The 21,743-nt window shown below is 40.5% G+C and overlaps 1 protein-coding gene across 3 annotated transcripts in view; it reads right to left on the minus strand.

Moving 5' to 3' along the window:
- The window catches only part of TMTC1 (transmembrane O-mannosyltransferase targeting cadherins 1), a 241,855-nt gene that overhangs the window by 122,444 nt on the left and 97,668 nt on the right, over positions 1-21,743 (minus strand). For all 3 annotated transcript variants that reach the window (XM_059682472.1, XM_059682471.1, XM_059682470.1), the window contains 2 exons: positions 600-681; positions 222-325 (listed from right to left, as the gene is read on the minus strand). In XM_059682472.1, the coding sequence (XP_059538455.1) occupies positions 222-325; positions 600-681 (186 nt within the window). The remainder of the gene's footprint in view (positions 1-221; positions 326-599; positions 682-21,743) is intronic.

Genomic DNA, 21,743 nt, shown 5'->3' on the forward strand with positions numbered 1-21,743 from the left:
AAGGTTGAGAAACACTGCATTATGAGAACAATAGCAACAATATAACAAAATAGATCCATTTGTTGTAAAGAATTCCAAATGTATGAATAGTCGTTTCTTTTCTCCCCACAACCTGAATAGAACAAAACTCTCCTTTCTTTAAAATCCAACTTACCATTTAAGATTACAAATCAATTTAATTAATACCCAGTAAAGGTTTAAAAAAATGTATTTCTACTGACCTTGTGAGGATGTAAGGGGAGAATGAAGCTGGATTATCTTGCTCTGAAAAGAGGGGCATTGATCCTCCCATTATCCACAGGCGGAAGTACAACACAACTATCACCTTCAAGGAAAAGAAGATTTAGTAAGAAAAGCATTGCTTGTAAAATACTGTAGTTCATTCACACTGTCTGTGTCATGGAGTTGACATGTCTGTAGAATCCTTCACATGTGCCTTCTAATGCTTTGTGACATTTATGGCATGTTAACTCTTGGATCCTAAGATCAAGGTATTAGAATTTACTGCTGATTCTATTAAATAATCTGGATCATGCCTCTGAGCCATGTTACAGTGAAACATCCCTTAGCAGATAATTCAAAAGCGTATATATACTTACATAACTTATGACCAAAATGGCCCTTTTTAAGAATGGCCGCATGGTAAGCAGGAAATTTCTATTACTGCTTGCAGTCAGATACCTGAAACAGGAAAGAAAAAACATCTTAAATACATGTCAGAGTCCACCACACATTAACGTTCTCCTTTCGGTCTATACTGCAGCTCTGAAAAGGGCTGGAAAAGACCAAAGCTAGGAGTGTGGCTTCGGGGGCCAGACCACTTGGGTTTCAGTCCCCCAGGCTAGGTGCTTCCTGACGGGAAGACTTTGGGCAAGTTTCTTAACCTCTTTGCACATCTATTTTTCTCACTTATAAAAAGGGGGTGGTAATAATAGTATCTACTTCACAGAAGAGTTGTGAGGAGTGAGACAATATGTAGAACAGGGCCTAATAGTACTGTCAGCTATAAATATTACTATCCCATCTACAGTGGGGCCTTGACTTACAAGTGTCCCGACTGACGAGTTTTTTGAGATACCAGCTGTCTCTCAGCCGATTTTTTGCATTGAGTTGATAGAGTAATTTGAATTAACGAGCTTGGTCTCGGAACGAATTAAACTCGTAAATCAAGGCCCCACTGTAATCCCAATAACCCAGGCATTCTGTTGTTACACTGGTTACAGGGATGATCTAAAACGAAGTTGGAGTTTATCTGCCTACTTCACATAGTTTGAGAAGTGCAATGTCTTCTACTCACAAAATATTTCACAGATGTTTTGCCCCTGAAAACAGAGGATGCCAAGGCTCTGCGGGGTTAGGTCATTTATCCAAGGTAACAAAGTTAGTAAGCACCGGTGGTGGGATCAGGAAGCTCACCCGCAAGCAACAGATAACTATCTCACCTGCTTAAGGCCTGTGGAACCAAACTAGATTATAAGAATGTCAACTTCCAGCGGAGCAGGAACTTACTTATGTGGACCCTGCATCTGCCACAGAGCTCTCACTTGAACAAAATAAGAGCTCCATATATCCACCAATAGCACATGCGATCAGCTGGCTTTAATAAAGACAATGAAAGGAGGCAAGAGGGGTCCCCTGTTAACAACCCCAAGCAAAAACCTAACGCAAGGCATGTTCACCTACATGCACATTTCTGTATTTTAAAGTACAGGATGGGGGGGAAAAAGTCAAATTGAATAGCATCATCCAGCAAGCATGCTCCAACTCATCCTTATTTCCCCTACCCTTTTCATTTTTTCTGTGACTATTTTAAGCTCAATTTCTCCTCAAAGAATTTATCCCCAGAATCTCTTAAAATTTGCATTTGAATGAGGTCTCCTTACACAATGGGACTATTCTGTAGAACAGAGATCCTCTTATAAAACCTGAGTGGGTTAGTACCACAAAGAAATGTCCACCTTGATAATTACTATCAAAATATGTATGATTCTTCTGCTTTGATTGGACATATTAACAAAATGTGTCCACATAGCACTGTAAGAAGGTGACAGTGTCACTCAGGGGCGGGTCTCTTCCCTTTTCCTCTCCTGGTTGGTAAACAGCTGAGGATCTGACCTTTTACGTATTTAATGAGTGGAGAAAAGGTGAGCCCAAAAAAACCACCCAGAGTCAGCTTTTAGCAGGCTCTGGACTGGATCCATCCCCAAGCACTATATGTAAATCCTTTCTTCTCCCTTGGTTCTCAAAAGAGAGCTTGGCAAGGAGCAAGGCCAGGAATCCTGTCAACTCCCACCATCCAGGTGCATCAATAATGTCCCAAAATAGGCTCCGGGAGCCCACACATCCTGAACGCACTAGATTTTCGGTATGTTTGCATCTGTGTGTTTTTCTGAGGCAAATTCCTTGGCTTTGATCTTCAGTGTTAACTTGGTCTGTGATTCCAAAAACGATGCCATCACTGCTAAGCATGTCCTCTCAGCTCTGCCTTTACTCTGGCTATCATTTTCAGAAAACTCAACAAAGACCAGCCCTGGATATTTCTGCCATTTCCTCTGTGAGATAAATGGCTGCAGGAAGGGAAATGGCAGGGTGGGAAGGACAAGGTGCTGGGGAAGGCTGGAGTTGCAATACATCTGAATGAAAAAGCACTTCTTGGGTTGTTCTGCTTTGGGAAGCTTCATTTCTCCATGAAGCTGGTTTATTTTAACACAGTGTAAAACTTAGAAGTGGTTTCCTTTCTATAAAGCAACAAACCATAGGGTTTAGGATTTTTTTTTCAATGGTAAACTTTGGTAAATTCATAGTTCGTTTCACTTTGAGTTCACTATGATGGTTATTTCAGTGAGTTATATTTATAGGGTATCTTTTTGTTTAGAAATTCTTCCTCTGTGAGAAATTCCATTTCCTTGAATGTTAACCTCCTGCAGGCACCAAATAATTTACTCTTAAAATGAAGCATCCCAAAGCAATGACAGCCTAGAATGATGCAGAGAGTAGTGGTTGAAAAAAAATGACCTCTTTTCAAGTCTTCTATTTTTAGTTGCTTACCAATATTAAGTAACAAAATAAGTCAAAATGGCATGGCCCCCTTTTTTTGATAAACACAAGGTCAAGCTGAGATCCCTGAGCTCAGAGAGGGAGCACCCCAGGGCTGAACGTTCTGCATCCTTTCCTCTTCTTCCCCCAACTCCCAACAAAAACAAATAATAACAATATTATTATTAATGATAAAAATGGAAAATAATTAATATGTACCTGAGTGATTACATTGTAGCAAGTTATTTACCATTTACAACAAGTCTATGAGGCAGAACATTGTAATTCCTTTTTACAGAGGAGGAGACCAAAAAAAACCCAAAAAAAATCTAGAAGCAATACTTAACTGTTATATCAGGGTCTCTCAGCTATTCATTTCAAATACAAGTTAAAATATCTGAGGTGCCTTATAAGGCACTATGCAAATGCCATCACTGATTTACTTTCCAAGGAAGCCAGAGAAAATCCCAACAACAAAACCAAACCACTGAGGAAACCACTAGAATGGGTGGGAAACAAGGGTCCAGGGTTCTATTCTTGTGCTTCCAACTCATTTGTTATGTGACTTGGAACGAGTTCACAGGCGTTCCGTCTTTTTTTTTTTTTTCCCCCTTTATCAATGAGAATTGGACTAAATGGTTTCTCTGTCTCTTGCAGTTATACATCATTGTGAGGTTTAGGTGTTTCACCAAATGATGATATCAGAAATGACAACTGAGGAAAAATAGAGAGAAACCTACTGAAAATGAAAATAAAAGGCCAAGGGATTAGGAGAAAGCAAATATTAATTGGCCCCCATTTGAGTGGACCCTTCATAATGTACAGTAGCATATAAAAATATATTATTTATTTTGCAATTTAATTTTTTTGAGGTAATATTGGCTTATAACATTATATCAGTTTCAGGTTATGCTCACCACCACAAGTCCAGTTTCCATTCAACACCATCAATTAGCCCTTTTACCTGTTTTGACCTCCCTCTATTACTGTTCCCTTCTGCTCACCACCAATCTGTTGCCTGCCTCTATAAGCTTGTTTTTCTTTTGTTTCTTCATTTCCTTTTTAAATGTATTTTTTTATTGATTTTCAGAGAGGAAGGGAGAGGGAGAAACATAAGAACATCAATAAAGAGAGAGAATCATTGATCAGCTGCTTCCTGCATGCCCCCTTACTGGGTATCAAGCCTACACCCCGGACATGTGGCTTGACCTGGAATCAGACCGTGACCTCCTGGTTCGGTTCATAGGTCGATGCTCAACCACTGAGCCACTCTGGCCAGGCTAGTATTTGTCTTTTTCCATCTGATTTATTTCTTTAGCATAATAACCTCAAGGCCCATCCACGTTATTGCAATAAAAAATGTTTTAACATTAATTTGGGTTGTTAAAATAGAGACAACACACCCAAATTGGAGTCACTTGTTCTAAGCCCATGTCACCAAACCAAGACTTAATGCTACCTAATTGTAAGCTAATTACAATTACAACCTCCCCCAGGAGTGGAATCTTAAATCAGTCCATCTAGTCAGCACTGTGAGATAATCTGCCCGATAGACCCCTGCAGTCCTCTAAAGCAGTGGTTCTCAACCTTGGCTGCACATTAGAATCACCTGGGAAACTTTTTAAAATCCTGATTTCTGGGCCTCATCCTCTGGAAATTCTGTTTCTTTGTTATGGGGTGGGGCCACAACATTAGCAGCTGATCAATGTTTCTCTCTCATCGATGCTTCTAAATCCCTATCCCTCTCCCTTCCTCTCTGTAAAAAATCAATAAAATATATTTTAAAAAATAGAATATATATATATATATATAATCAGTAAATGCTTAAAAAACCAAATAGAATTTTAAAAATATTAATCTGCTTCCAATCTGATATAGTAGGCAGTTAGACAGACATGAGCAAAGTGGGAACAATAGGCCAGGTACAGAAGGTCACCAGGGCCAAAAACCCTGGGTGCTTAGTAACAAACAATTGTAAGGAAGGACTTCACCCGCAGGGTGACCTTTCCTTCCCTAGCATATTGCTGGTCATGTGCTTTATTTGTGTACTTTCCTTTTTATTGAATTTACTGAGGTAACACTGGTTAACAAAATTATACAGATTTCAGGTGCACAGCTTTACAACATATCATCTGTACACTGTACAGTGTCTCCACCACCTTGCTGGCCATGCAATTGAGACCTGATCTTTCTCATTCCTGTCTTGCAGTTGGAATCCTCCCCTGACCTTCCCTCTCCTGGCATGTTGCTAGTGATGTGTGGTAGACCCCATTAAAGGAGGAACAAGGGGCCAGGGAATAGCCTCATATGACTCTCATACAAGCCCTGGAGATAACATCTAGGCCTCAGTTGTGTTTCAGCTCCAGGCCCTGAAAAGCAGTAAGGCAAGGTGGGGTGACACCATGACTGACACCAGAACCAGGTGCAATGACTGATGATACCTTGCTCTGGTGCCAACCAATCAGTGGAGACCAGGACCCTGAGGTATTCCTCACCTGAAAAGCTGAAGAATACTCCATTGAGAGCCTCCCCTAAGACCTACAGATAAAAGCCCTTAAGCCAGTGGTTCTCAACCTTCTGGTCCTTTAAATACAGTTCCTTATGTTGTGACCCAACCATAAAATTATTTTCGTTGCTACTTCATAACTGTAATGTTGCTACTGTTATGAATCGTAATGTAAATATCTGATATGCAGGATGGTCTTCGGTGACCCCTGTGAAAGGGTCCTTCAATCGCCAAAGGGTTCGCAACCCACAGGTTGAGGACCGTTTCCTTAAGCCAAAGGACCAGGGCACTCATCCTCTCCCTCTAGAACAGGCCTCTGGCTTTCTCCACCCGCTTCTTTTCTAAGGCACACTCTCTCTGGAGCTCTCCAGCACCTTCCCCCATCTTCTTCCCTCAGGTGCATTTTCTTTGCCTATCTTTATCCTATGCTCTGATGCTCTTCCTTTGCCTCTGTAACTTATTTCCTGAGTCCACACAGCCCAGCTGGCTCATTTCTTCCACGGCTCACTTCTTCTACCCATGTGACTTTCTGAATAAACTTTTGCTAGTATTTGAATTTCTTGGCTCAGGATTATTTTCTTAGCCAAACTCAAGGACTAAAGTCTAACATTCTGATGCAGTTTGCCATTAACACATCAACCCCCTTTCTTTTTCTGTGTTTTCCTTACCCTCTGGTACTATACCAAGGTCCAAAATAAGAATGGTACTGTTTCCCTTACCTTAAATCCTGGTGGTTTCAATGAAGATATTATATTATTCTTTCCAGCTCTTCTCAGAATCTCTCAAAACCCAATAATTTTGCCTGAATACCAGCTCCACTAGCAAACATCTCAGACACAAAGAGTTGTTACTATTTAACATTGTACCGATCCTATATAATAAAGAGGTAATATGCAAATTGACCCTCACACCCTCATCACAAGATGGCCGCAGGGGAGGGCAGTTGGGGGTGACCAGGCTGGCAGAGAGCAGTTAGGGGGTGATCAGGCAGGCAAGCAGGTGAGTGATTAGGAGCCAGCAGTCCTGGATTGTGAGAGGGATGTCTGACTGCCAGTTTAGGCCCAATCTCACAGGAACTGGCAGTCGGACTTCCCCTGAGGGGTCCCAGATTGGAGAGGGTTCAGGCTGGGCTGAGGGACCACTCCCCTCCCCCAGTGCATGAATTTTGTGCACCGGGCCTCTAGTAAATTATAAAATGCTATATAACAAATTCCTTCCAGACATCAGTCCTACTAATTTAATTTCTCCTGCTCTGTCAAGGTAATAAAGGAGATGAATAAAGAGTCACAAATTATGAACAAAATGTTGAATCCAAAGCTTTTTAGAACAGGAATTCATAAATCTGCTTCTCTTTGAAACACAAGAAAAAGACATTTCAGTGAACCAAAGTAACAAAGATAAAGCTTACATTAGAAAAAGATTATAAGCTTAACAAAAGCAACAAAGGAAATTTAAGTGGGTTTGGGTTCTCTCTTCAATGCACTCTCCTTGAACCTATAAAGTGCTTCATCTAAATCTTAATAAGCAAAAGCATTCCACAGAGGAGCAGAACAACCTTTGATGTCTCCTTTGATATTTAAATGAAGATTCTGAAGGGAAGAGCTAACTATTCTAAGACAAGGATGCATTTCTCAGTTCAATCTACTCAGAAACCCAAATTGACTCTCAATACCGCATTCTGTGGCTGTCAGTATATCTGTTGAGAAATTTTAAACTCTTAACTCAGTATGTTACTTATAAAGAAATATTTACTTAGATTATCACACATAGAATGCTGGAAATAAAGTCAGAGAAGGCAAAGGGGAATATAATTTCAGTTTTCTTAGCTATTCTAAAAATTCAAGTTAGAATTGGAAGAACTCAAAACAGCTCAGGTAGTTTTACAGATGAGAAAAAAATACAGAAATGTTAACTGACTTGCAAAAGGTCATAGTCCTTCAGTGTCAAAGTTCAATGAGCTTAAGCTTCATTAATTTAGTCAGATGGTCTAATTTATATTCCTTCTACAATGAATTTAGAAGGAATTTTTATGCTTCCTACATGTAATAGCAAAAATTTAGTTTTGGTGACAGCACCCTTTCTGTCAGTAACAGCTCCAGGTAAGTTTATATTCATTAATAGTAGGGAATAGTCAATACATTTAGTGTGTGCTAGTCACTGTACTAAGCACATTAGCTTTTTACTTTTGTTTAATCCTCACACCAGTTCTGTGAGTCCATACTTGTGAAAGGAGTGTCTAGGGGTGAAATAGGCAGGTTTAGGAAATTTTAGGAATTAAGCGGTCCCTGGAAAAAAGCACAGGGCTACAGAGCAGCAGAAGGTACATTCCCATAGGATAAGGGAGCTGGGAGCTGCAGAAGGCACACATTCACAGAATAAAGGGAAGGAACCCCCTCATTCAGAGAGGGAAGAGGAAAGCCCAAAAGGAATAGGGAAACAACAAAGGAGAAGAGGAGAACCTCACATATCTCACGTGAGGTTTAAGCTCTGAAGTTGCCATAGTGACCAATCAGAGGGGATATCAAGGCACAAAGAACTGCAGCCTTTATAAACCTAAGGAAAGGGGACTTAGTGGGATTCTTTCCCCCTCCCCACTTGGGAGTCTGTGCTTGTTTCTCAATAAATTTCCAACTTTTACTATACCATCTTGCCCAGAGGAACACCATGTGTTCCAGGTTCCAGTCCAATTTTCCCGTTTCACTTGCCTGTCCCCATCTTGTGAAGGAGGCTTAAGGTATTTACTCAGGATCTGCAAGTGTCAGAGGTAAGACCCAAATCCAAAACCAAAGCAAGCACTACTCTATACAGCATAAAAGTAAAATGGAGCTGGTTTATTCAGCACAGTTTCAACATAGATTATTTATTAAGTGGCATTTCTGCATGTTAACAACACTGGCAGCTGCACAGGGACTGGAGTAGGCAAAGGGGCGGGACTGAGCACAGCCCACCTTGGACAATGAGGGCTCCTAACAAACACCATAGGCAGCCCCCATTCCTGTACCTGGTCCACTACTCACAGTATTTTAGTCAAGTGTCTGAAATCTAAATAAAGGAATTGACATTAAACTAGAGCTTCAAAATCCTCTAAACTTGAACAGCAGTACACTATCCCTAAATATGATTGATGCCGATTCTGTTTCCCGTTTCCTCAGCCACATATGGGCAAAGTGATCTCTCCCCAGACACATCCTTTTCCCCTAAGCCTGCCCCAGTCTTTACTGGTGTCATCCTTGACACTAGAGCCCTATAGATACTGTGGAGGAGCGGGAAATTCCCTCCTCGACTTCTCTTGAGCTCTTATGACTGGACTGATAATAAAACTGACACAAGACCAAATTAACAGGAGAAAAATCCAATTTAATATGTGCACCTGGGAAATAAAAAAAACAATGCTTGGAGAAATGATCAAAGCAGGCAGCCTTTATTCTATTTAGACAAACAACAAATTTATGAAGATTCGACAGGACAAAGAAATTTACATTTCAGTACTCTTCAGTAAGTAATCTAAGCAAAGTTAGGGTTTGGGCAGAATTTAGGAAAGAAATAACAAGGTTTGTTTATAGTATAGGCTTTTCAGCCTTGAATTCTTAACTCTGGCTCTAGGGATGTCTATCTCAGCTCCAGCTCCAGCCCCAGCCCCAGCTCCCCCAAAGGAAGGAGGGTGCCTTTCACAGGACAGATCTATTTCCTGCATTCAGGGAGATAAGGAGGGTCAGTGTACCCTTCTTTTTCTTGAATTTATTGGGATGATGTAAGTTAATAAAATTATATAGCTCTCAGCATATAATTTTATAAGACATCATCTGCATATTGTATGGTGTGTTCACTACCCCAAGTCAAGTCTCCTTCCATCACCTTGCACTGTTTGCTTTTCAAGTAACTTAAGTACAAAATAATCAATATGCCCATGTGAGGTATTGGGGAGCTTGCCCTGGACCATAATAGCCCAAAAGGTCCACCTCCAACCTGCTCTTTAGGAATTTCAAACCTTATGGTCAGTACCTAGGACATAGATTGGGCCACCACTGCTAGTGGGAGAGGTCACTTCGTGGTCCAGGGCAGCACCCTTTCCCCTCCACATGCTGCATCCATGTGGAATAAAGGCCAGCTGGCCCAGCTCAGTCTCTCTCCATCCATTTTTATGCTTGTTACTGGGTGAGTAACAGGTTGGAGTCTTATGCTACAGATCCAGGCAGCTTTAATTTAGGGCACGGAGAGGAGGAGACGCACCTAAATCTTTATAAAGCCACATGCTCCAAACCAGTTTTCTCCATTCTAGGGCCTGGATAGTCCTCATGTACATGCTCTACAGCAACTCAGACAGTCAATCCAGGAGCTCTCACACACTTACGGTTCCATGTACTGAGTTCACGCAGAGGCCGAGAAGGACATTTGGGGGCCTGGCTTCCCGCAGACCTGGGCTCCTCCCAAATCATCACCTCCCTGCAGTGCTGGCCACTAGGGTCAAAGGCCTGCAGCAGAGAAGGTGGTCTAAGAAAACGCAGCACCATTCACAGGGATACAAGCGACATCGCTGCTGACGAAGAGAAACCTTTCCTTGGCCCAGAGAGCAGCCCCTTTCCTGGGCACCCACCCCTATGCCCTTGATTTTAAGGGGAGGGGGTTTGCAATCAGAGTTGCAAAAGACCAGGAAGTGGGGAGGGGTCATTCCTGCACAATCTTGCCAAGCACCTTTAAAATTCACTTTTCCTACAAGAATCTTACTTGGGGGAGATTCAAGTCTTATTTCACTTGGAACTCCATGTTTTACATTAAAGACAAATATACTCTGTTGTTTTAAAAAGGTGAAACCTTTAAGGCCTCAAGTCTAGGCAATTTGGTTTTATTTTAAATTCCAATGCTCATAGATACTGAAAGCTCCTGAGGAGGAAACTATAACTAATATTTCCAAGTAGAAATAAGAATGACGCTTGAGACTTAGCACAGAGTATGCCTAACAGGGTGTACCAGGTATACGGTAAACAATCATCATTCAGATAGTTGTCAGAGTTTTAATGTTTGTGCAAAATGTCAATTAGTATTGTAGAAGTCAGAAATCCATAATAATTAAGTCTATATACTTTTTTTTTCAAATGATTCATTGGTTATAGTAATTCTTAAAAATTTCTCCTAATTTCCTTCTAGACCTGAGTCTTATTTCAAAACATAATATAAAAAGCCTAAAATAGTGATGTTGCCAAAGTAAGTAGAAATTCCAGGCCCAGTCATGATTAATATATATTCCTGCATCTGCCCTGAAGTAGGGCAGACTTTTCCTAATTCATCCAAAAGAGCAAAAGATGCCCTGACTCAAACATCATGCACCCACCATGCCCGATACCCACACTTGTTTCTACTTCCTATGGTAGGACAGCAACAGCCCTGATCCATTATTACCAGCCATGCACCACATAACATTGCTGTCAACCATGAACCACATTTACAACGGTGGTCCCATAAGATTATAATGGAGCCAACAAATTCCCACAGCCTACTGCATCGTAGTCATCATAATGTTGCAGCGCAATGTATCGCTCACCTATTTCTGGGGATGTTGGTGTAAACAAACCTCATTCGCTGCCAGTGGTATAAAAGTATAGCACATACAATTATGTACAGTACATAATACTTGCTAATGATAATAGACAACTATGTTACTGGTTTATGTGTTTACTATACTATACTTTTTATCATTATTTTAGAATGTACTATTTCTTTATAGCAAAAAATGTTTTCTATCAGACAATATGCCATGTTATGCTGGCAGCAGCCCCACACACCTCGTGTTTACCCAGGTTTTTGATTGCATCATTTCTCTTGTGCTTGATTGAATCTCATGTTTTGTTTGTTTTTTGTTTTGTTTTGTTTTGTTGTTTTGTTTTCAGAAAACACACTGTACAGGTTTGTAGCCTTAGAGCAGTAGGCTATGCCATATAGCCTACGTGTGTGGAGGCTAGACCATCTAGGTTTGTGTAAGTGCACTCTGTGATGTTAGTACAATGAAGAATTTGCCTAATGATGCATGTTTTGGAAACATCCCTGTTGTTAAGCAGCGTGACTGTATTTAATACTCACTAGAGCTTCATTGTCCTAATGACTTTCACAGCAACTTTTCTAATCTAACATTCCCATTTTCTTTGCAGCCCATTTCACTTTCTCACTGGCACACTAACATGGTGTTGCTGCATTTCCAGTCAGCAAACCATGTGCAAAGTAACTTAATGGTCAAGTGAAGAATAGCACTTGTTTCTGTCAAAACTCAGCTGAGTTTTCCTTGCAGACTCAGCACAATGTTTTTCACAGTAAGCATTTAATTCATCAAAGTAAATTTAAAAAATCCTAATCATATAAGTTTTAACACTACCTTTACAAACCCCACTGGCATCAAGGCCCAATTTGAGATTGTTATTTTAGAAAATGCATTTTCCTGTGCTAAACTGAACTCAAGTCCAAAAGAAAGACCTCTGAAATTTTTCCACTCTAAAGTTTCCGGACCTTAGAGATTTTCATATAAAAGACTGGATCTTCATCAAGGGTGACCAGCTAGTCCAGTGTGCCTAGTACTGAGGAGCTTGCTGGGATATGGGTCTTTCAGGGTCAAAACTGGGCAAGTCCTGGGAAAAAAGAGATGGTCACCCTGCATGCCATTTTCTACAAAGTTCAAAGTGAAAGATAGTTTCTTTTTCTTGTCCTGGACACACACACACACACACACACACACACACACACACACACACACACCCCTCCAGATCTGTGCCTTGCTATTTCTCATACATAAGAATTTAATCAAAAGCAAGTGTTTCTCTGGTGGAAGATATCTACTAATTGGTTGAGCCTGCTAATTCTGAAAACATCAGAACTAGAATTTTCTCATCCGCACATTGTATCTGTCTACTAAATCTTTTCAATTTGAATAAGCCAATATAAGGTATCCTGTATAGCATCATTTTATAAAAGTAACAAAAAAGAAAAGAGGACAGGAAGAAACAAGAGTTTAATAACTAATACTGTACAGAGTCCCCTATATGTGCTTCCGTTAGCGTAGGTAGCTAACTACTAATTAATAAGGGAAGGGAAAAAATGGGCAGCAAATGGAAGCAGATGTTAAGTGTGATTAACTAGGAAGCGGTAGCATTCAGACTCCCCAGGGGACAGTCACAAAGGACACTAATCCCCGAGGTCAGCTTTCCAATCTCCCTGTGGGACAACTGGCTCCTTAGCTGGGGTTACTGAGGGAGGGATAGAACAATGGGGGAAATTTATTTTGCTGAGCATAGAGGGTAGAGCCAAGGCCACTGTATGGACAGGTAAGTCCATGTGTGGTAAAAGCCAGATGATGAAGCAGAGCTTTTGAGGCATGTGCAGTAGAAACCAAAATGGCAACATAAAGGGGAGGAGTCTAGCCTGGAAAAACCTGGGAAAAATACTGGAAAGGTAAGGGCATGAAAACCCAGAAGATGCAGGAAAGGGTTTGGATGGTGGAGGGCACAGCACAAGCCACCGAAGAATTAGGAAGAAAATTGGTTAGTTTGAAAGAAAGCTTACCCCTTCCCAAACTCAAGGAGATATAACCAAAGATTAACAAAGGCTCAGGACTTGTTTGAGCTCTTTCTCCTCCATGAGCTGTGCAAGCCTGGGCTGAAGCATGGCACCAATTGGGCCAGAGCGCAGCTGGGAGCAGAGACGATGCTGGACTAACGGAGCCCAATGTGAGGGCATGACAGTTCTGGGTCCTGACCTGCCTGGTGGGCACTGTGTTCTCCAGGCCCAGGACTTCGTACCCAGTGAGACGAGCTGAGCCACCTGGTCGTGGAAGAGACATCGGGCTTCTGAGGGCAAGCCTTTGTTTTCACTCCAATAAACTTGCCACTGTGCCTCAAGTCCTCTTACCCAAGGGTCCCCAAATGCATTCCTTGTGACTCTGTGAAATAATCTTATTTCCATCAGCAATGCGTCTACTAACCAAAGATAAACATTTGAGTATCAATAAGAATAAAACTAGCAAATAAAGCAAAAGAATCAAGCATTTGTCCTGTGTTGTCTATATAAACTAGACCCCCAGGGTAACCAAGTATTTCATGAAGAAATGTTTCTTTTGAGATATATATAATCATATATCTATTCATTCTATCCAATAAATGAAGAGAGAATGATAGAATTAGACTAGCACAATTTTTCAATCCCCACTGAAATAATGAATCTAGGCATATGACAACTCACTTCAGAAAAAGAAAAACAATCAGAATTATTTACTTCCTCCTGGAAATACACACCATCATTGATAAAGTATTCTTGTCAAAAATCGAAAGCACAGCCCAGCCAGAGGGGCTCAGTGGTTGAGTGTCAACCTATGAACCAGGAAGTCACGGTTCAATTCCTGGTCAGGGCACATGCCCGATTGTGGGCTTGATTCCCAGTGGGGGATGTGCAGGAAGTGGCCGGTCGGTGATTCTCATCATTGTTGTTTCTATCTCTCTCTCTTTCTCTCTCTCTCCCTTTCTCTTTGAAATCAATACAATATATATATATCCAGATGCAATCAAATCTCTAGATCTAGCTATCAATTTATAAGAAATACAGCAGATAGAAGAACATATCAATTGACATCATGGAGGTGAAGTAACCAAAATACAGACTGTGGGAACTTTCAAAGGACAAAAAAAAAAAAAAAGCAAAACCCTCAGCAAAAGTGAGAGCTGCATAAACTCAGTATGAACACTGCATTCCAACTAAGAGGCGTGATCATCTTCAGCGTGGCTTCTAGCAGCCTCCAGCCTAGTTCCTGGAATGACCCAGCCCCCTGTTGAGTTCTCCTCTAGAAGAGCTCAGGGAGGGCTGTCCAGAGGATTTACTGTTTTGTTCCAGTTAACTCCTGAAGATAGGCCCTATTCCCTTTCTTAGAGGATTTACTAAAAAGGGTTCATAATTGTAAATCCTTCCTCAGTCCTTTTGAGATATATGTGTCTCCTACAAGCTTGCGGTGTCTTTCTCCAGGATCTGAAAGCCATTCCTGTGAAAGTAATTGTCAGAAGGGACAGGGCATCTGTCTTCCAGTCCATGGGAGGTCACGAGCCTCACTCAGTAATTGCCAGCTTGCAGACACACCAGCCTAATCACATCTACACTGACCAGCCCCTGCCATTTTCCACTTGAGTCTCCATTCTCTCCCCCTCCCTACCTCACTCTCCCTTTAAAACGCCCAAGCACCTCGGCACAAATTGGAATGGAGTGCCCTACCATCAGTAGTGGCTGAATAAAATCTGTTTTCACTGCTTTAAAGCATGGCTGTGTATATCTTTGGAAAAAAAAACAGTAGCACAAAAAGGGAGAACTTATGGAACAATTTTGATTTTAAAAACATATCAAACAATTGCTAAGTATAGACATTATTTGTATGCTCTCTAGAACAAAAAGGTAAAAAAAATATGAAAAACAGGAAATGGATTGATTAATTAGCTATTTGATAATATTAAGAATGTGTTCTTTTAGATATGACAGTGCTATTATCATTGTATTTAAAAGAAGAATCCTTTTATTTTAATGTTTTATTGACATATATGTACCTGAAATGCTATGATGTCTAGGATTTGCTTCCAAAGAATTTGAGGGTGCAATAGGGACTGGTATATGAGGATTCATTATACTGTTTTATCTGACTTTGTACATGTTTGGAATATATATATATATATATGGTAGTTATTTGACAAAGGACTAGTATCTATATTATATTGAAAATCTCTCCAAACTCAACAGGGAAAAAGTTAAATAAAACAAGCAGTTCAATTAGAAAATAAGCATAGTCATGAAATGACATTACACTATAGAGTATATATGGACGGTGAATAAACACATGCCAGTAGCCACAGGAGAATGAAAATAAGACTGCAATGAGATAACACTGATATCACTACATATCATTCAGAACACCAAAATAAAAAATATAAAAACACAAAAAATCATGATAATACCAAATGCTGGGTAGGATCCATAAAACCTGGATCTCTTCTCCATTACTGGAGAAAATATAAAATGATACAGCCAGTCTGTAAAGCTGTTTGGTAGTTTCTTAAAGATCTAAACATACACTTACCTTGTGACCTAGGAATCACACTCCTGGGTATTCATCATAGAGAAATGAAAATTCATGTCCGCACAAAACCTGTGCATGAATGTTCATAACAGCTTATTTATAATAATCCCCACTGCTTCCCCCCAAATCACACTTCAATAAAAAGGAACAAATGTGATACACACACTAACCTGGATGAATCTGAAAGACATTATGCTTTAAAAAAAAGCTAAACTCAAAAGGCCACAGACTGTATGATTCCATTAATATAATGTTCCCAAAGTAGCATTATAGAGGCATAAAAAATTAGTGGTTGTCAGGGTTTAGAGTTTGTAAAACAGAGTAAAGGGTAGGCACAACTATAACGAGATAGCATGAGGGACATATTTGTGTTCACAGAATAATCTGATATCTTGATTGTGATGTGCTTATATGAATCTCTAGGCATGATAAAACGACTTAGAAATATACACATACATTGTACAAATGTCAATTTCCTGGGTTTGCTATTGTAATACTAGAGGCCTGATGCATGGATTCGTGCACTGGTGGGGTCCCTCGGCCTGGCCTGCAGAGGATCGGGCCAAAATCGGCCTGGTGCACAGATTTGTCCAGGGCATGTCAGGCCCATCTTGCCCAGTCCTGATCAGGGCCGATAGGGGTCAGCTGGGGAAGGGCCAGGGACTACAGGAGGACTCTAGGGTGTGTCAGGCCTATCTCTTCCAGTCCTGATCAGCTGGACCCCAGAAGTAAGCTCACCTACCGATTGGAGCATCTGCCCCCTTGTAGTCAATGCCTGTCATAGTGACTGGCCCAACGGTCAAACGAACGGTCAGACATTTAGCATATTAGGCTTTTATTATATAGGAGGATAGCTGTATGCACAATTAAGCTTTAAGAGTAACTGGGTGAAGGTTAAGGGACCTCTCTATACTATCTTTGCATGTTCCTATGAATCTCCAAATATTTTTAAATAAGTTTTTTTTTAAAAAAATCAAGCTAATCTAATTCTTAAGCCCATGTCTTTCTCCCTGTACCATGCTGCCTCATCACTGAAGAACATTAAGCTCAAAGCATGAATGGTGTTAAAATCTCATATCTTCAGCACCTGCAGTTACCTTGTTTTGAAAGGGAGCTTAGTGTAGGCTGAATTTGGTTTCCGTTGTCAGCAACTGAATCATCATAACCCCTGGCTTACTTCCTTTAATATACCAAGTTTGTGATTCAATTGCACAGACAGTTTTAAACTGCAGAGGGTTCACAATTGAAATCAGTGGAAACTCTGACTTTTAAGAAGTGAAGTCAAACTTATTTACATCATTCTTCCAGGGGAAAAAAAACACAAAACATCCAGGAACTTAATATAAAATTCCCCCAAAATAGAAGATAGATGAGTAAAATTGAGATAAACATCATCATACTAAATCACAGAAAAGTAATTTACAGAAAAACCTCAAAGATTTGAACCTAAATAACACTCATCAAAATTCCACATAAACCTTAATGGCTAAAAATGCCTATATATTTAAAATCTGTAGTCAATTGTGTGTAACATAAATAAACACTAATTATGATCTGTCTTGCCAGATTGTTTCTGATAAGTGCTGCTAAATGTAACTGTACAAATTTTGTTTTAAACAATTCAAAAGTTCATAGAAAGTGGGAAGCCCAACAAAATAAGGGAAATAAAAAGAATTTAACATACCTAAAGGAAGCTAAGCTTGCAAAGAGCCTCTCCTAATTATTAAAGGGTTGAGATGTTTTCACTAACAGGGTAGCTTACAAGTAAGTTGAAAAGAATGTATTTCTTATAAAGTTCATAGGGAAAAAAAGAACACAGTGTTAGCAGTATTGGCAGGACAGAGTGGTTAAAAAATAAGCATCAACTTTTTACTCTTTTTGGGGTAAAACATGGAATTTCCAGAGATTTTTATTGATATTGACTAATTAGAGAAAAATAAGGGTAGAAAGAAAATTTTAATCTCAAATGTTTGTGAACTCCTAATAGTTTAAGCTAATCTACCCTAATAAAAGAGAAAAATGGTAATTGGTGTACGACGCTACCTTTTTCATTGGCTAATCAGGGCTATATGCAAATTAACTGCCAACTAAGATTGGCAGTTAACTGCCAACAAGATGGCGGTTAATTTGCATATGTAGGCACAATGCAGGGAGGTGAAAGGGAAAGCAGGAAGAAGCCCCCTGCCACTGACAGTGATCGGAAACCCAGGGGGGAGCTAAGAGCTGGGGGGCAGGGCAAAGGTGGCCCTGGGGCCGCCTTTGCCCTGCCCCCCAGCCATGATCAGAGAATCAGGTGCCTTTTCCGCCCTGGCCAGTGATAGCAGGAAGTAGGGGTGGAGCCAGTGATGGGAGCTGGGCACAGTCGAAGCTGGCAGTCCTGGGAGCTAGGGATCCCTTGCCTGGGCCTAAAGCGAAGCCCATGATCGCGGGGCCGCTGCAGCTGCGGGTCCCCGCTGCCCGGGCTGGACGCCTCAGCCAGAGGCGTTAGGCCTGGGCAGGGGCGGAGCCTGCAACCGCGGGGAGCTGGGGGTCCCCTGCCCAGGCCTAACACCTCTGCCGGAGGCCTCAGGCCTGGTCAAGGGGCCGATCCGGTGATTGGTGATCGGAGGGTAATGAGGGTCAACTCCTCTGGCCAAGGCATCAGGCCTGGGTGGGGGGCGGAGCTGGGGATTGGGGGGATATGATGGTCCCCTTGCCCAGGCCTGAAGCCTGGGTCAGAGGCATCAGGCTTGGGCGGGGGGTGGAGCAAGCGATCAGAGGGAGATGGGGGTCCCCTGCCCAGGCATGATTCCTGGGCCAGAGGCCTCAGGCCTGGGTGGGGGCCAGAGCCAGTGATCGGGGGGAAATGGGGGTCCCCTGTCCAAGCCTGACACCTCTGTCAGAGGCGTCAGGCCTGGGCAAGGGGCCGATCAGGCGATTGGAGGGTGATGGGGGTCTACGTCTCTGGCCGAGGCATCAGGCCTGGGCAAGGGGCAGAGCCAGCAATCGGAGGGGTCTGGGGGTCCCCTGCCCAGGCCTGACGCCTGGGCCAGAGGCATCAGGCCTGGGCTGGGGGCAGAACCAGTGATGGGGGGAAATGAGGGTCCCCTGCCCAGGCTGAGGGACACTCCCCACCCCCCCCCCACACACACACACACACAGTGCACGAATTTCGTGCACCGGGCCCCTAGTCATAAATAATTTCAGACAGTTTTTCTCATATCAGAGGAAATATATAAAGTTTATCTCATGTGACTCTACCATTAAATCCAAAGATGACAATTATAACAACAATGAAAAGATGGCTTTCTCTTTCTTTTTAATCCTAAATTGCTTTGAACAAATTTACATCTGATTACTTTCCTAATGTTAAGAAATATCAAAATTAAGGTCATTGAGAAATGTTGCTCTTGTTTATTTATTGTTTTGACTCTCTTTCTCAGTCAGATATACTGACCAGACATTGGTCTCTGATTCTAGAGACAGATAGACCTGGATTCAGACTGACTGCTACTTCCTAGCTGTGAGCTGTAACTAGTAGGAAGGATGAAGGAAGAAAATACAGTGTGAGTACTTAGCAAAAGGCCTGGGATACACACACACACAGTTGACTACCATCATTATTTTTTAACACTTATGTAAGTGACTGGTTATAGTGAACATACAAAATTTTTCCAACTCAATAGTTACATAGAAAATGTGTGAAAAAGTCCCTTGTTCAGATATGCCATGCTATTTTTAATAAAACTCCAAGAATTTTTCCTTTCTGTTACAAATGGTGCTTTCTATTGCCAATCTAAGAAACTGCTTTTTAAAGAGTGAGTGTAGGATGATGAGATCATATCTTCCCAATACATGTTTTTATTTTTACAACTAAAATGCATTCACAGACATTGTAAATTAAACTTAGTTCAACCAAGCAAGAAAAGATTTTCCTTACGAGATGTCAACATAAATTAATTAGTACTTTTATATTGTTGGCACAAAGATTCAGAAAACAAATTCCCAGGCGTAATACAAAATAGTCAACATTCTAGAATTTAAAACTGCCCTACTTATTTTTATGTATTTTTTCATGTCTTTCTCCATTCAAATGCAGTGGTATAGTATTCCTTATTTTCAAATTTATTTCAAAAAGAAAATAAATGACTACCCACGAAGTCATACAATTATGAATAAACTAATATTAAATGCAATACATGAAGATTTTTCTGCATAAAGATTCAATTTTTTGCTACCTAAATTAACATGTTTTTTTTTAAAGACAAAAAGTAAAGAAATAATATCCCACTCTATGTACTTATGGTTCTAACAAAAATTTCACAAACCTGACCACTAATTTTGAAAGAGCAAATTGCTGTTTTAGTTCCCATTGAAAACATAACTGTCAACCAGAAAAGACGAAGAGGCCTGGTATGCAATATTGCAAGTAGTATTACTGAGAAGCTTAATAAAACCTGAAACTTGTTTTCAATGCTATGTATAAAATCTGACAAAATGGATGGGGAGCAATACCAAGATTAAATCAAGCAAATTTCAACTTTCTAAATGGGTTCCTTCCTTTATAGGCAAAGTAGGTGAGGGCACCTACAGAAGGTGAACAAACTACTCATTGGCCTCACATTTACTGTGGTCTAAAACTGTAGACTATTATATAGTAGGATTGTTTAACAAAAAAAGTGAACCTGGGATGTTCACTTTTCTTGGCTCTAAAAGCTGCATTATTATCCATTCACCACTCAACAGTTATTAAATTTTTACTCAGCTCAATCCAGCATCTACTCAAGTCACTAAACTAAGACTTCTACTAAAGCCACCAAACAATCTAATACCCTAACACACTTTGAGTCTTTATCTGACTAGACATCTTAGCTACATGTGACATTGCTTATCAACCCTTCTTTCTTGGAAATCTCTTGGATTCTTTGAAAACCTGCATCTCTAGTTCCCTTTAAATATTTCTCAATCCTTTCTGAAGCTCTTCTGTGGCTTTTCTTCTTCCATGCACCCCTACTATGCCATTTTGTCACTGACAGATTTTATTTTCATATTAAACACTATCACTTAATGATCTCATTCACTTTTAGGAGAGAACAGTTTGTTTCATTTGCTGATATCTGTGGTATAAATCCTCCCTTCATGGCTGATTTCAAGTCATCCATATGATGGCACTGAAGATGAAGTTGGGAAGAGATGCACAAAATTGGCTCTTGACCCAGTAGGAGCCTGTCCCAGCACAAAGCTGTGCTCTAACCCATATCTCTTGTCAGACATCATCCCTGAGCTTGTTTCACACATCAAACCATCTCTCCCTAAAACAGACGTTCTGCAATTTCTTTTTGTGTGTGTGTGTGTTTTATTATTGTCAGACACCATCTTTAATGGACAAGTGGCTATTTAATTCGTGCTGTTATTTTTCTTAAAATACAAACTAAGTTTTCCAGTATTTGGTTGAAATAATGACTACATAAGCACATCTTTATTTTTGTCAGTAATTAACATATTGCCAAAAGAAGTAAGAACATTAACACATTTTGAAACAAATATATTAATAAAGACATGAATTTTATACATTTTAAGTGGCAAATTCTAAGAGGAGAATGTGTACATATCTATAGCATTAATTAACATATGGACAATTAAGTACACATAATCAACAAAAGTCAATATTGATCTAAAAAGTGGGTGTTAAACCGGTACTATTATTTAATTTTTTTTAATTTTTATTTATTAAGTTATTACATATGTGTCCTTAGCCCCACATTACCCCCCACCCTCCCACTCATGCCCTCACCCCCCCTCCCCCCCGCGGTTGTCTGTGTCCATTGGTTAGGCCTATATGATAGCATATAAGTCCTTTGGTTGATCTCTCCCCCTTACCACCTCCCTCCCCTACCTTCCCTCCAAGGTTTGATGGTCTGACGTTCTGCAATTTCAACTCAACACTTTCATCTCTAAATCCCCCCTCATATATTTTCTATTATACCCTACCTAGAAGTCAGACAGTCGTATCTGATTCTTTCTTGTTCATCAGCCAGAAAATCCATTCCAGCTATGGGAATCTCATCTCTATATAAATTAATTGAAGTGTTGTTGTGTTTTTTTTTGTCTCATTGCTATATCTCATTAAAC

Source organism: Myotis daubentonii, chromosome 2 (assembly GCF_963259705.1).
Source record: "Myotis daubentonii chromosome 2, mMyoDau2.1, whole genome shotgun sequence".
Taxonomy (NCBI): Eukaryota; Metazoa; Chordata; class Mammalia; order Chiroptera; family Vespertilionidae; genus Myotis; species Myotis daubentonii.